At 37.2% G+C, this 13,663-nt stretch overlaps 1 protein-coding gene across 1 annotated transcript in view; it reads left to right on the forward strand.

Annotated features, from left to right (window-relative positions):
* Window positions 1–10,278, forward strand: part of TYR (tyrosinase) — a 112,852-nt gene extending 102,574 nt beyond the window's left edge. The window contains exon 5 of the mRNA XM_086383218.1: window positions 9,653–10,278. Within this exon, the coding sequence (XP_086239344.1) occupies window positions 9,653–9,879 (227 nt within the window). The 3' untranslated portion in view covers window positions 9,880–10,278. The remainder of the gene's footprint in view (window positions 1–9,652) is intronic.
* The last annotated feature ends 3,385 nt before the right edge of the window (window positions 10,279–13,663 follow it).

Consider the following 13,663-nt stretch of genomic DNA (forward strand, 5'->3'; position numbering starts at 1 on the left):
TTTCCATACAAATTGTGAAGTTATTTTTTCTAGTTCTGTGAAAAATACCATTGGTAGCTTGATAGGGATTTCATTGAATCTTTAGATTGCTTTGAGTAGTATACTCATTTTCACTATATTGATTCTTCCAATCCATGAACATGGTATATTTCTCCATCTATTTGTGTCATCTTTGATTTCTTTCATCAGTGTTTTATAGTTTTCTATATATAGGTCTTTTGTTTTTTAGGTAGATTTATTCCTAAGGATAAATGGCTAAGCTGGTAAAGCTTCTGCCTACAATGCGGGAGACCAGGGTTCAATCCCTGGGTCGGGAAGATATCCTGGAGAAGGAAATGGCAACCCACTCCAGTACTCTTGCCTGGAAAATCCCATGGATGGAGAAGTCTGGTAGGCTACAGTCCATGGGGGTAGCAAAGAGTCGGACACGACTGAGCAACTTCACTTTCACTTTTTATTCCTAAAGATTTTATTCTTTTCATCACAGTGGTGAATGGGATTGTTTTTTTGCACTGTTTACAATAGCTAGGACATGGACAAACCTAGATGTCCATTGGCAGGTGAATGGGTAAGAAAGCTGTAGTATATATACACAATGGAATATTGCTCAGCTATTTAAAAGAACACATTTGAATCAGTTCTAATAAGCTGGATGAAACTTGAGCCTATTATACAGAGTTAAGTAAGTCAGAAAGAAAAACACTAATACGATATATTAATGCATATATATGGAATTTAGAAAGATGGTACTGACAACCCTATACGTGAGACAGCAATAGAGACACAGATATAAAGAAAAGACTTTTGGACTCTGTGGGAGAAGGCCAAAGTAGGATGATTTGAGAGAATAGCATTGAAACATGTATATTACCATATGTGAGATAGATCATCAGTCCAAGTTCGATGCATGAAACAGGGCACTCAAAACCGGTGCAATGGGACAACCCTGAGGGATGGGATGGGGAAGGAGATGGGAGGGGGGTTCAGGATGGGGAACACATGTACACCCATGGCTGATTCATGTCAATCTATGGCAAAAACCACTACAACATTGTAAAGTAATTAGCCTCCAATTAAAATGAATAAATTAATTTTTAAAAATGAGAGGAAGAGGCATGCACAATAATTGGAATATTTCATTCTGCACACGGGATTTGATGAGGTCTCTGTTGTTCGTGGATTTGTTCACTTATGCTTGCCTATGTGTATGCAAAGGTGTATCCTGTTCCTTCTGCCAGGAATGGCTTGCCATCAGCATCCTACATTCAAGTTCTAATTCATTCTACTCAGAGGGATAGTCTCCTGGGATGCCTTCTCTGATTCCCCAGACAGATAGAGGAGGTCTTTTCCCTGTGATCCCATTATATCTTTTACATGCTTTCATTAGAACAGCATTGTTCTTAAAACAATTTGTTTACTTGTCAGGCTCCTCTTCCAGTTATTGTTTCCTTCAGGCCAGGGGCTCTGATCCTTTCACATGTGTGAACAACCAAGTGGCATATATTGTGTCTCAGTAAATGTTGCTGTATGAATGAATAAATAAATAGAAGAATGAAAGATAAATAAAGATACACTACTTATGTGCGTGGATTTATCTCTGGGCTTTCTATTTTGTTCCATTGATCAATATTTTTGTCTTTGTGCCAGTACCATACTGTCTTGATAACTGTGGCTTTGTAATAGAGCCTGAAGTCAAGTAGGTTGATTCCTCCAGTTCCATTCTTCTTTCTCAAGATAGCTTTGGCTATTCGAGGTTTTTTGTATTTCCATACAAATTGTGAAATTGTTTGTTCTAGCTCTGTGAAGAATACCGTTGGTAGCTTGATAGGGATTACATTGAATCTATAAATTGCTTTGGGTAGTATACTCATTTTCACTATATTGATTCTTCCAACCCATGAACATCTATTAGTGTCCTCTTTGATTTCTTTCACCAGTGTTTTATAGTTTTCTATATATAGGTCTTTAGTTTCTTTAGGTAGATGCATTCCTAAGTACTTTATTCTTTCCGTTGCAATGGAGAATGGAAGTGTTTCCTTAATTTCTTTGACAAAGGAGGCAAGAATATACAATGGATTAAAGACAATCTCTTTAACAAGTGGTGCTGGGAAAACTGGTCAACCACTTGTAAAAGAATGAATCTAGAACACTTTCTAACACCATACACAAAAATAAACTCAAAATGGATTAAAGATCTCAACGTAAGACCAGAAACTATAAAACTCCTAGAGGAGAACATAGGCAAAACACTCTCCGACATACATCACAGCAGGATCCTCTATGACCCACCTCCCAGAATATTGGAAATAAAAGCAAAAATAAGCAAATGGGACCTAATTAAACTTAAAAGCTTCTGCACAACAAAGGAAACTATTAGCAAGGTGAAAAGGCAGCTTTCAGAATGGGAGAAAATAATAGCAAATGAAGCAACTGACAAACAACTAATTTCAAAAATATACAAGCAACTCCTGCAGCTCAACTCCAGAAAAATAAATGACCCAATCAAAAAATGGGCCAAAGAACTAAACAGACATTTCTCCAAAGAAGACATACAGATGGCTAACAAACACATGAAAAGATGCTCAACATCACTCATTATCAGAGAAATGCAAATCAAAACCACTATGAGGTACCATTTCACACCAGTCAGAATGGCTGCGATCCAAAAGTCTACAAGCAATAAATGCTGGAGAGGGTGTGGAGAAAAGGGAACTCTCTTACACTGTTGGTGGGAATGCAAACTAGTACAGCCACTATGGAGAACAGTGTGGAGATTCCTTAAAAAACTGGAAATAGAACTGCCTTATGATCCAGCAATCCCACTGCTGGGCATACACACTGAGGAAACCAGAAGGGAAAGAGACACATGTACCCCATGTCCATCGCAACACTGTTTATAATAGCCAGGACATGGAAGCAACCTAGAGGCCCATCAGCAGATGAATGGATAAGAAAGCTGTGGTACGTATACACAATGGAGTATTACTCAGCCATTAAAAAGAATACATTTGAATCAGTTCTAATGAGGTGGATGAAACTGGAGCCTATTATACAGAGTGAAGTAAGCCAGAAAGAAAAACACCAATACAGTATACTAACGCATATATATGGAATTTAGAAAGATGGTAACAATAACCCTGTATGCGAGACAGCAAAAGAGACACTGATGTATAGATCAGTCTTATGGACTCTGTGGGAGAGGGAGAGGGTGGGGAGATTTGGGAGAATGGCATTGAAACATGTATAATATCAAGTATGAAATGAGTCGCCAGTCCAGGTTCGATGCACAATACTGGATGCTTGGGGCTAGTGCACTGGGAAGACCCAGAGTGAGGGTACGCGGAGGGAGGAGGGTTCAGGATGGGGAGCAGAGGTATACCTGTGGTGGATTCATTTCGATGTTTGGCAAAACTAATACAATATTGTAAAGTTTAAAAATAAAATAAAATTAAAAAAAAAAAGATACACTACTTGCTGTCAAGAGTTTGTGATCAAGTTTGAAAAGTAAGAAACATATATAAATAACTATAACACATAGATGATTGTGCCGAGTGTCACAAAGGAGCATAGAAGAAAAGAATCTGGGAATCCAGAAGAGAAAATTGAACAAAATCAGTGACCAAAACAAGTTTAAAGAGATAAAATTTTATTGCAAGCTGATTCATTTGAAATACTGATGGTACTACTTTGGAATAAGAATTCAGTTCAGTTCAGTTCAGTCGCTCAGTCATTTCCAACTCTTTGTGACCCATGAACCTCAGCATGGCAGGCCTCCCTGTCCATCCCAACTCCTGGAGTCTACCCAAACTCATGTCCATTGAGTCCATGATGCCATGCAACCATCTCATCCTCTGTTGTCCCCTGCTCCTCTTGCCCTCAGTCTTTCCCAGCATCAGGGTCTTTTCAGATGAGTCAGCTCTTCGCATCAGGTGGCCAAAGTATTGGAGTTTTGGCTTCAACATCAGTCCTTCCAATGAACACCCAGGACTGATCTCATTTAGGATGGACTGTTTGGATCTCCTTGCAGACCAAGGGACTCTCAAGAGTCTTCTCCAACACCACAGTTCAAAAGCATCAATTCTTTAGCAATCAGCTTTCTTTATAGGCCAACTCTCACATCCATACGTGACTACTGGAAAAACCATAGCCTTGACTAGATGGACCTTTGTTAACAAAGTAATGCCTCTGCTGTCTAGGTTGGTCATAACTTTTCTTCCATGGAGTAAGTGTCTTTTAATATCATGGAGTAAACACCATCTGCCGTGATTTTGGAGCCCCAAAAAATAAAGTCTGATACCGTTTCCACTGTTTCCCCATCTATTTGCCATGAAGTGACGGGAGTGGAAGCCATGATCTTAGTTTTCTGAATGTTGAGCTTTAAGCCAACTCTTTCACTCTCCTCTTTCATTTTCATCAAGATGGTCTTTAGTTCTTCTTCACTTTCTGCCTTAAGGGTGGTGTCATCCACATATCTGAGGTTATTGATATTTCTCCCGGCAATCATTATTCCAGCTTGTGCTTCCTCCAGCCCAGCGTTTCTCATGATGTACTCTGCATATAAGTTAAATAAGCAGGGTGACAATATACAGCCTTGACGTACTCCTTTTCCTATTTGGAGCCAGTCTGATTTTCCATGCCCAGTTCTGACTGTTGCTTCCTGACCTGCATATAGGTTTCTCAAGAGGCAAGTCAGGTGGTCTGGTATTCCCATCTCTTTCAAAATTTTCCACAGTTTATTGTCATCCACACAGTCAAAGGCTTTGGCATAGTCAATAAAGCAGAAATAGATGTTTTTCTGGAACTCTCTTGCTTTTTTGATGATCCAAAAGATATTGGCAATTTGATCTCTGGTTCCTCTGTCTTTTCTAAAACCAGTTTGAACATCTGGAAATTCATGTACTGCTGAAGCCTGGCCTGGAGAATTTTGAGCATTACTTTACTAGCGTGTGAGATGAGTGCAATTGTGTGGTAGTTTGAGCATTCTTTGGCATTGCCTTTCTTTGGCATTGGAATGAAAACTGCCCTTTTCCAGCCCTGTGGCCACTGCTGAGTTTTCCAAATTTGCTGGCATACTGAGTGCAGCACTTTCACAGCATCATCTTTTAGGAGTTGAAATAGCTCAACTGGAATTCCCTCACCTCCACTTGCTTTGTTCATAGTGATGCTTCCTAAGGCCCACTTGACTTCACATTCCAGGATGTCTGGCTCTAGGTGAGTGAGCACACCAACATGATTATCTGGGTCATGAAGATCTTATGAACATCTTTTTTGTACATTTCTTCTGTGTATTCTTGTCACCTCTTCTAAATATCTTCTGCTTCTGTTAGGTCCATACCATTTTTGTCCTTTATTGAGCCCATCTTTGCATGAAATGTTCCCTTGGTATCTCTAATTTTCTTGAAGAGATCTCTAGTCTTTCCCATTCTATTGTTTTCCTCTATTTCTTTGCATTGATCGCTGAGGAAGGCTTTCTTATCTCTCCTTGCTATTCTCTATAACTCCGTTTTCAAATGGGTGTATCTTTCCTTTTCTCCTTTGCTTTTCACTTCTCTTCTTTTCACAGCTATTTGTAAAGCCTCCCCAAACAGTCATTTTGCTTTTTTGCATTTCTTTTTCTTGGGGATGGTCTTGACCCCTGTCTCCTGTACAATGTCACAAACCTCCGTCCATAGTTCATCAGGCATTCTGTCTATCAGATCTAGTCCCTTAAATCTATTTCTCCCTTCCACTGTATACTCATAAGGGATTTGATTTAGGTCATACCTAATGATCTAGTGGTTTCCCCCACTTTCTTCAATTTCAGTCTGAATTTGGCAATACGGTTTCATGAGTCAGAGTCAGAAGTCTTGTTTTTGCTGACTGTATAGAGCTTTTTCATCTTTTGCGGCAAAGAATATAATCAATCTGATTTCAGTGTTGGCCATCTGGTGATGTCCATGGGTAGAGTTTTCTCTTGTGTTGTTGGAAGAGGGTATTTTCTATGACCAGTGTATTCTCTTGGCAAAACTCTATTAGCCTTTGCCTGCTTCATTCTGTACTCCAAGGCCAAATTTGCCTGTTACTTAAGGTGTTTCTTGACTTCCTACTTTTGCATTCCAGTCCTCTATAATGAAAAAGGCATCTCTTTTGTGTGTTAATTCTAGAAGGTCTTGTAGGTCTTCATAGAACCGTTCAACTTCAGCTTCTTCAGCATTACTGGTCGGGTCATAGACTTGGATTACCGTAATATTGAATGGTTTGCCTTGGAAACGAACAGAGATCATTCTGTCGTTTTTGAGATTGCATCCAAGTAATACATTTCGGACTCGTTTGTTGACTATGACTCCATTTCTTCCAAGGGATTCCTGCTCATAGTAGTAGATATAATGGTCATCTGAGTTAAATTCACCCATTCCAGTCAATTTTAGTTTGCTGATTCCTAGAATGTTGAAGTTCACTCTTGCCATCTCTTGTTTGACCACTTCCAATTTGCCTTGATTCATCGACCTATCATTTCAGGTTCCTATATAATATTGTTTTTTTACAGCATTAGACCTTGCTTCTATCATCAGTCACATCCACAACTGGGTGTTGCTTTTGCTTTGGCTGTCACTTCATTCTTTCTGGAGTTATTCCTCTACTGATCTCCAGTAGCATATGGGGCACCTAATGACCTAGGGAGTTCATCTTTCAGTATCCTAACTTTTTGCCTTTTCATCACCACAATCACAGAAAATGAGCCAATCTGATCACGTGGACTACAGCCTTGTCTAACTCAATGAAACTAAGCCATGCCATGCAGAGGTCACCCAAGATGGCCAGGTCATGGTGGAGAGGTCTGACAGAATGTGGTCCACTGGAGAAGAGAATGGTGAACCACTTCAGTATTGTTGCCTTGAGAACCCTATGAACAGTATAGAATAAGAATAATAAATAAGAGTTACAAATTACTTTTTATGTGAAAGGCATCATACCTAACGTTACACATACATTGCAGAATTTAAATATTACAGGCAAATTTTCTAAGTTTCAAGTTGGGAATTCATTAAATTAGGATAATGATTCCTAACTACCTTATGCATTTCTTGTATAGATAAATGGGCATGTGAATAATGCTTTGGAAATGACAGAGCACCAAACAAATAGAAAACTATATGATTATTCTATAGAGAATAGGTAACAAGAAAAATGAAATTTTAAGTAGGTAAAAATAATAGAAAACTTTTTATATTAAAAAATAATTTACAGGAGCACTATTGAGGCTGCAAAACAAACAACTGAGAAGGAAAAGTCAAAAGTTTAGATTGAAGCCATTAAGAAACACGGATTGTTTCAAAGAAGATAGTCCACTGATGACAGTAAAATTTAAAACTGCTTGAAATGAACCAAAGTAGAGAAATAATAAAATAAGCTGGAAAGGACATATAAAGAAATAGTATTTTAAAATTTTGAAAGCATTTGAGCTGAGCAGCAAGCAATAAAGAAAATCATAATTATTATGTAACGTCTATGTATCTGCATTATGTCACAGTTAAAATGCATGCTATATTGAAGTGATTAATAGCAATGCAAGCTCAGCATTTGTAGTCTCATTTTCAATATGATTTTTAAATGTATTAAAACAGGTACTTTTATGTTTGATGAAAATATTTTTCACATTTTAAAATTTATTTTAGTTTTGTTAGCTTTTATTTCTTAGATTTAAATTAATATTAATTCAAAGTTATAAATTGTTGTTATTATTATTTACTCTATAATGTTAATTCTTTGGAGCTTATTGCCCCTTCATGATGAAGAGAAACATTAATTGGCTATATTTTTCAAATTATGCTTAATGGAACCTAAGAATATTAAAAGTATCTTAGTGACAGCTGGCAAAATGCTGTGTGAAGGACAGGAATGCAGAAGGTAACAGGAGAAACAGGGTCTAAGCTCTGTCCTGCTTAAGTCAGGGAAACGCCACTTTTTCCTCCTTTGAATGAAGATTGAAATATAATATAAAATTAATTTTTAACAAATTCTCTTGTTTTAATTGTTCTGAGTTCTTGAATTTATGGTGAACATTGAGACTCTCATTTTATATTCACAACACATTGCTACCCATTCTTTCCTAGTTATTTTATAAACTAATACTCATTTTCTTTTTATTTGATGTAATTTTTTATGACAACATAGCTTTCATATAACTGTAATTTCAGAGTATCTTAAGGTACTTACTCCATCTTTTATTACTGCAGGAATCTAATTAACCTTTAAAAATAATTAGGACTTTTTGAAGTGCAAATGTCAGAAACTCCATAGAAACAAGATTACATAAAAAGATAATTTATTGGTTTACAGAACCCAAGGAAGGAAGGAACACTAGAAATATAAAAAAGACAAAAATGTAGCTGAGACTGAGAAACAGTAGGAACCAGGAAACAAGCAGTCTAAAGATTTATCTCCTCTCTCTCTCCCTTTCTCATTTTCCCCTCCCCACCCCTTCCCTAGCACTAAGACTGTTACCAGCTCCTGAGTCACTGGACTCAATTCTTCACAGTGAATTCTGAGTAATGGCCAATTCTGATTGGCCCATCTTGAGTCAGTGGTTCACTCAGAACTAATCAATTGTAGCCAACAAAATAGGTTATAAAAAAAGCTGTTACAGTTCCAACATCAGCCACAAAGGGAAAGTAAGGTTGGGGAACAGATATAGGCTCAAATATCCATGGCCTAGATAAGTTAGTTTATTAATTGGTCAAATAGCAGTCTTGGTATATAGTTAAATACATGCCCCATAATTTCAGGGACCAGAGCCGCTGCTTCCTTGTAGTTCTGTAAGACCTAGGGTGTACCCTTGATCACATGACCTGTGCTGGCTCACCAACATGCTATTTGCATTAGTTGAAAGGAGAAAAGGGAAAAGGAGAAGGCATCCTTTTTCTTTTTTAGGGAACTGCCCCACAGTTACATGCATTACTTTTGCTTAAGACTTGAATCACATAAAGTCATATTTTTTTTGCAAGGTAAGCCCAAGATACACTCTCTTCTTTCCTTTGTGTCACAAAACTGATATTTTAGAGTGTCTTGTAAATAATGATGGTTCCTTTAAAATCAAGCAACTCCAAGAGGAAAATGATGTGAGAAAGAAATGTAATCATAATGTAATCATAGAATACTATTAGGTTCAATTGTGAATCAAATTTAAATACTAAAAATAATGAAAGTCCTAGATGTGGATTTGGCCCCAAATCCTGATGTTATTATACTGAAAAGATGGAGAAAAGGGAAGTTGTGAGAGAGCTAAAATAATTGCTTATGCATGACAAACTCCAGAGATAAACTCAAGAAATTAAGAGATAGTAGTATTTGCCTATTATTTAGAAATATGGAGTCCAAATAACTAAAAATAGCTAAAGGAGTTAGAGTAGCTGGCAGGGAGCAGGCACTATACAATTTACAGGTCAGATACTGTCTATGAAGTTTGAAACATCCAAGCAAGGTGGTATTGTTTTCCTATTTTCCTGTTGAAGACACTGAAGCCTTGGGGTATTAGGTGTAACTTTCCCAAGCTCGTATAGCTAGTAAGTAGCAGAGCTGGCATTTAGACTTAAGCCTCTGACTCCAAAGTATGCAGCAAGGATGATGGTGATGATGATGATAGTAAAAACATTGGGATGTCTTTCTATTTCAGAACCGGACATTTTTCAAGATTACATTAAGCCCTACTTAGAGCAAGCGCAACGAATCTGGCCGTGGCTCATTGGGGCAGCTGTGGTTGGGTCTGTCCTTACTGCTGTGCTGGGAGGACTTACTAGCCTGTTACGTCGTCGAAAGAGAAACCAGCTTCCAGAAGAAAAGCAGCCCCTGCTCATGGAAAAAGAGGATTACCACAATTTGATGTATCAGAGCCATTTATGAAAGGTTTAGGCAATAGAGCTGGGGCAAAAAACCTGACCTCGCTATAACTTAAATGATGTTAAAGTCCCCAGGGGATGTCCCAGCGGAAATCCTTGGCATGTGTCTCTGGAGACCCTTATCAAAACTGTTATCAATACAAAATGTAGCCCTCCTCCTACTCAGGTAGAAGCCACCTGTGCTTGCTTTGCTGGATTTTGATCATTCCCCGAAGGGTTCTTCTCAAGCTCATATTTCCATGGAAAGGATGCCATTTGGTAATAAGTAACTATAGATGTATCTGAATGAACGTGCTCTTGTAAAATATGGGAACGATTGTGATTCTTTTCCTCTTGATTGTGGAATGACTTGTTCCTTTTATTATCCCCTTTCTTTAATTTTAATAAAATAGCAACAAATTTACACTAATTGACTCCTTTGAGCTTGATAAATACATTCCAATTATCTTAAGAAAGCACAATGTTCCCCTTATATTTTACATTCTTGCTCCAAAATATGTTATGGAATTCAAGTAAAAAATAGTCTTCAGACTTTTCCTGCCATAATTTTGACTGTACATTTGAAGGTCATTGACATCAAGGACGTTTCTCCTGCAAAGAATCAAGCTAAGTACCTGCCTCAAGATGTCCTCACCGAAGGTGTTGACAATAAAGATAATAATCTTATTATAGTGCTTTTAAAATATCTTCTAAAAAGGACTTTATTTTATTACAGAATGTTTAAAATGCTGTGAAACATTTGCTAGTAGAAAACAATTACATGAATATTAGCCTGTCTGTAGTTTTAGTAAAATAACTTATTTCTATTTTTCCTGGCAATTAAGACCCTAAGTTAAGATGTCCAGATAATCTTGCTACTTGAATTTTTGGTCCAGTTGAATTTCTAAAAATTATCCAATTGATATTCCATTCCTTCTATTGTTATGTACAACATAAAAGACTAGTGGGTGGAAGTTATCAGGGACTCATTTGGGTATAAGAAAAGGAAAAACTGTCCAATATTCAGAGTTTTCCAAAACCAAAATGGACATTTTTGGAAAAAAATAAGTGTTTGACACTAAAGTTCTTCACATAGAGGTTGGATGACAAATTTGACTTGAATTCTAGAAATAGAATTTAAGTATTGAGTCTATAGTCATACTTATTTACATTGGCTCAGGGCTTATAACAACTCCCCATTCAGAAATGAGGCCAAACATGCTCTAGAAAAGGGCCCTCTGACTCTACCACAGTATTTCAGTGTGTTTCACCAAATTTCTTCTTCCACCGTCTCATCCAAACTCAATAGCTCTGTGCTTGAATCCTTAGTCTCTTTTAGTTCCCTTATGTCTAGTTTGCATTTAATTGCTCAGCATTTTTAGGTATGTATCTCCATTTGACTGCTTAACTTATACTTCCAGCCCTATCCCTAAACACTGTCTTTTTACTCTCTCTCTCTTGAGATGGCCATGCTTTTAAAACAGAATTATCCAATCCAAGCTCCAGAAATACACCTCAGTCTGACACCTAAACCTCTACATCTCTGGAATGGTTTTTAAGAGAGGACCCATTGATCAGTATGGTACCTTTCAATTAAAATATCCTACAATTCCTATAAGGCATGCCATGTAGTGTTAGACTGTTTATGAATGCACTTAGAAATGCAGAGAAAAGTAAAAATCATCTTGCTATATATATTGGTCAGATGATTTTGGCTAATTTTCATCTAGAACAAATAAAAATGTACAACTATTGAAGTAATGCCATCAACTCTCAGAGATTACTAATAGTTAATAAACTCAGTTTATATAGCAAGATTCATCTTCTAACTCACCTTAGCTGTCAGTCATCATTTGCTGGCTTGTCTAATTTCTGATGCCCAGAGGAGAAAATCAGGCCAAGGATGGGCAGCAGCATGTTTATCTAAACAGAGGAAGGTCTGTGGGACTACAGGGCAAATACTACGGTTTATGTCCTCCACTTGGTACAGAACCAGAACTACAAGATTTAAAATAAATTAACAATAACATTTGAGGACTGGATTCAATTTAGTAAGGAATTGTGTTGTTGTTGCTCAGTTGCTAATCTGTGTCCAGCTCTTTATGACCCCATGAACTGCAGCACGCCAGGCTCCCCTGTCCTTCTCCATCTCCCGGAGGTGCTCAAACTCATGTCCATTGAGTCGGTGATGCCATCCAACCATCTCATCCTCTGTTGTCCCCTTCTCTTCCTGCCTTCAATATTCCCCAGCATCAGGGTTTTTTCCAGTGAGTCAGCTATTCGCATCAGGTGGCCAAAGTATTGGAGTTTCAGCTTCAGTATCAGTCTTTCCAATGAATATTAAGAACTGATTTCCTTTAGGATGGACTGGTTGTATCTCCTTGCTGTCCAAGGGACTCTCAAGAATCTTCTCCAGTACCAAAATTTGAAAGAACAGAAACAAGTAAAACAGAGCAAAGAGTTGCAAAATAAATTTTGATGAAGTCTAAAGAAAATTCTCAAGAAACAGGAATAGTGATTGTGGTTGCCTTTAGTCTGATCTCAAAGTGCAAAATAATTATTTAGCTAAGTTTGATTTGAAAGAAATTTTCAGTCCCGGTGACATTTCTAATCATTTTTACAAAGCATCTTGAATCAAAATCTACCCAAGGAATTTTCATTGCTGCTGATGGGATCTGTATGAAGTCATTCTCTTCCATATTACAAGGCAATTCCCTCTTTTATCACTGAACTTCAACATAGAATATCATTTTGTTTCTCTAGAGGCTCAGGTTATCCACTTGTGCAGCAACAACATCTGTGATAAAACCACCACCTCACTCACTCCGTGGTTTTCTCAATAAGGTAGCAAAATTACATAACTGATATTTTAAGATACTTGGCAGTTTCATTCAATGCTAATCAGCATCATATTCTGCGGCATTATTTTATAGTGTAGATTTTATAAATTGCTTCGTTTGGGGCTCCGCTGTTTTTCCATTACTACATTATAAGTCACATTTTGTTACAGAGAAAGAAATAAGCAGCTGCCTCTCTTTTTGTTCCTCTCTCTGTGCTTTAGTTTTTTAAAGACTATTTTTAGTACCCAACCTTTCCAACAAGTCAAATGTATAATTCTTCATCTGTAGAAATAAATATGTGATGGATAGGAGTCATTTCAACAGTGTCTCTTGCTGGCTGACAACTGGCTTTGATTGTGAATGTTTTAAAATAGCCTTTCCCTTGTTTATATGGGCTTTGATTTGTAGGAACAGTTTTCTTTGTCATTATAAAAAGAGGCCTCATTGGGGCCACCTATTGTGAGCTTGTGTTATTTTGGAGGGCATCTCAGTAGAACAAAGGTCCACGGGCCTTCTGATTAGACTCCTTCTGAAAGCTGCTAAAATGCAAGTATGAGTTTTTTAACTTTGCGTTGCTTATTTTCAAAAGCATTTGCCAGTTTGTACAATATAATGAATATAAAACTGCCTTTGGCAACCACTGGAGGCTTTAAGGGCTTTCAAATCCTTCAGCTATTTAAAATTGTAAGAAATCTTTTAAGTATTTTCTTTTAAACCAAAACCTTATTAAAACTGTAGATAGCTTACATTTATCTAATTGTTTCATGAGTTCTTTTCTTAATAGCAATATTCTTATAACTTCATGTTAATCTACCAATTCTTGTATGTTTTTTAATCATTTTTATGGTGATTTCTAATTTATTCTTTTAAAATGAATAGCTAAGATGTTAATGCAGTGAGTGGTTATGATGTTCCAAGAACTGTGATAAACACAGCATATTAACATATGTTAATTCATCTAATCTTCAT

Source organism: Bos grunniens, chromosome 29 (genome assembly GCF_055505025.1).
Source record: "Bos grunniens cultivar Pamir isolate PY7600 chromosome 29, Bosgru_T2T1.0, whole genome shotgun sequence".
Taxonomy (NCBI): domain Eukaryota; kingdom Metazoa; phylum Chordata; class Mammalia; order Artiodactyla; family Bovidae; genus Bos; species Bos grunniens.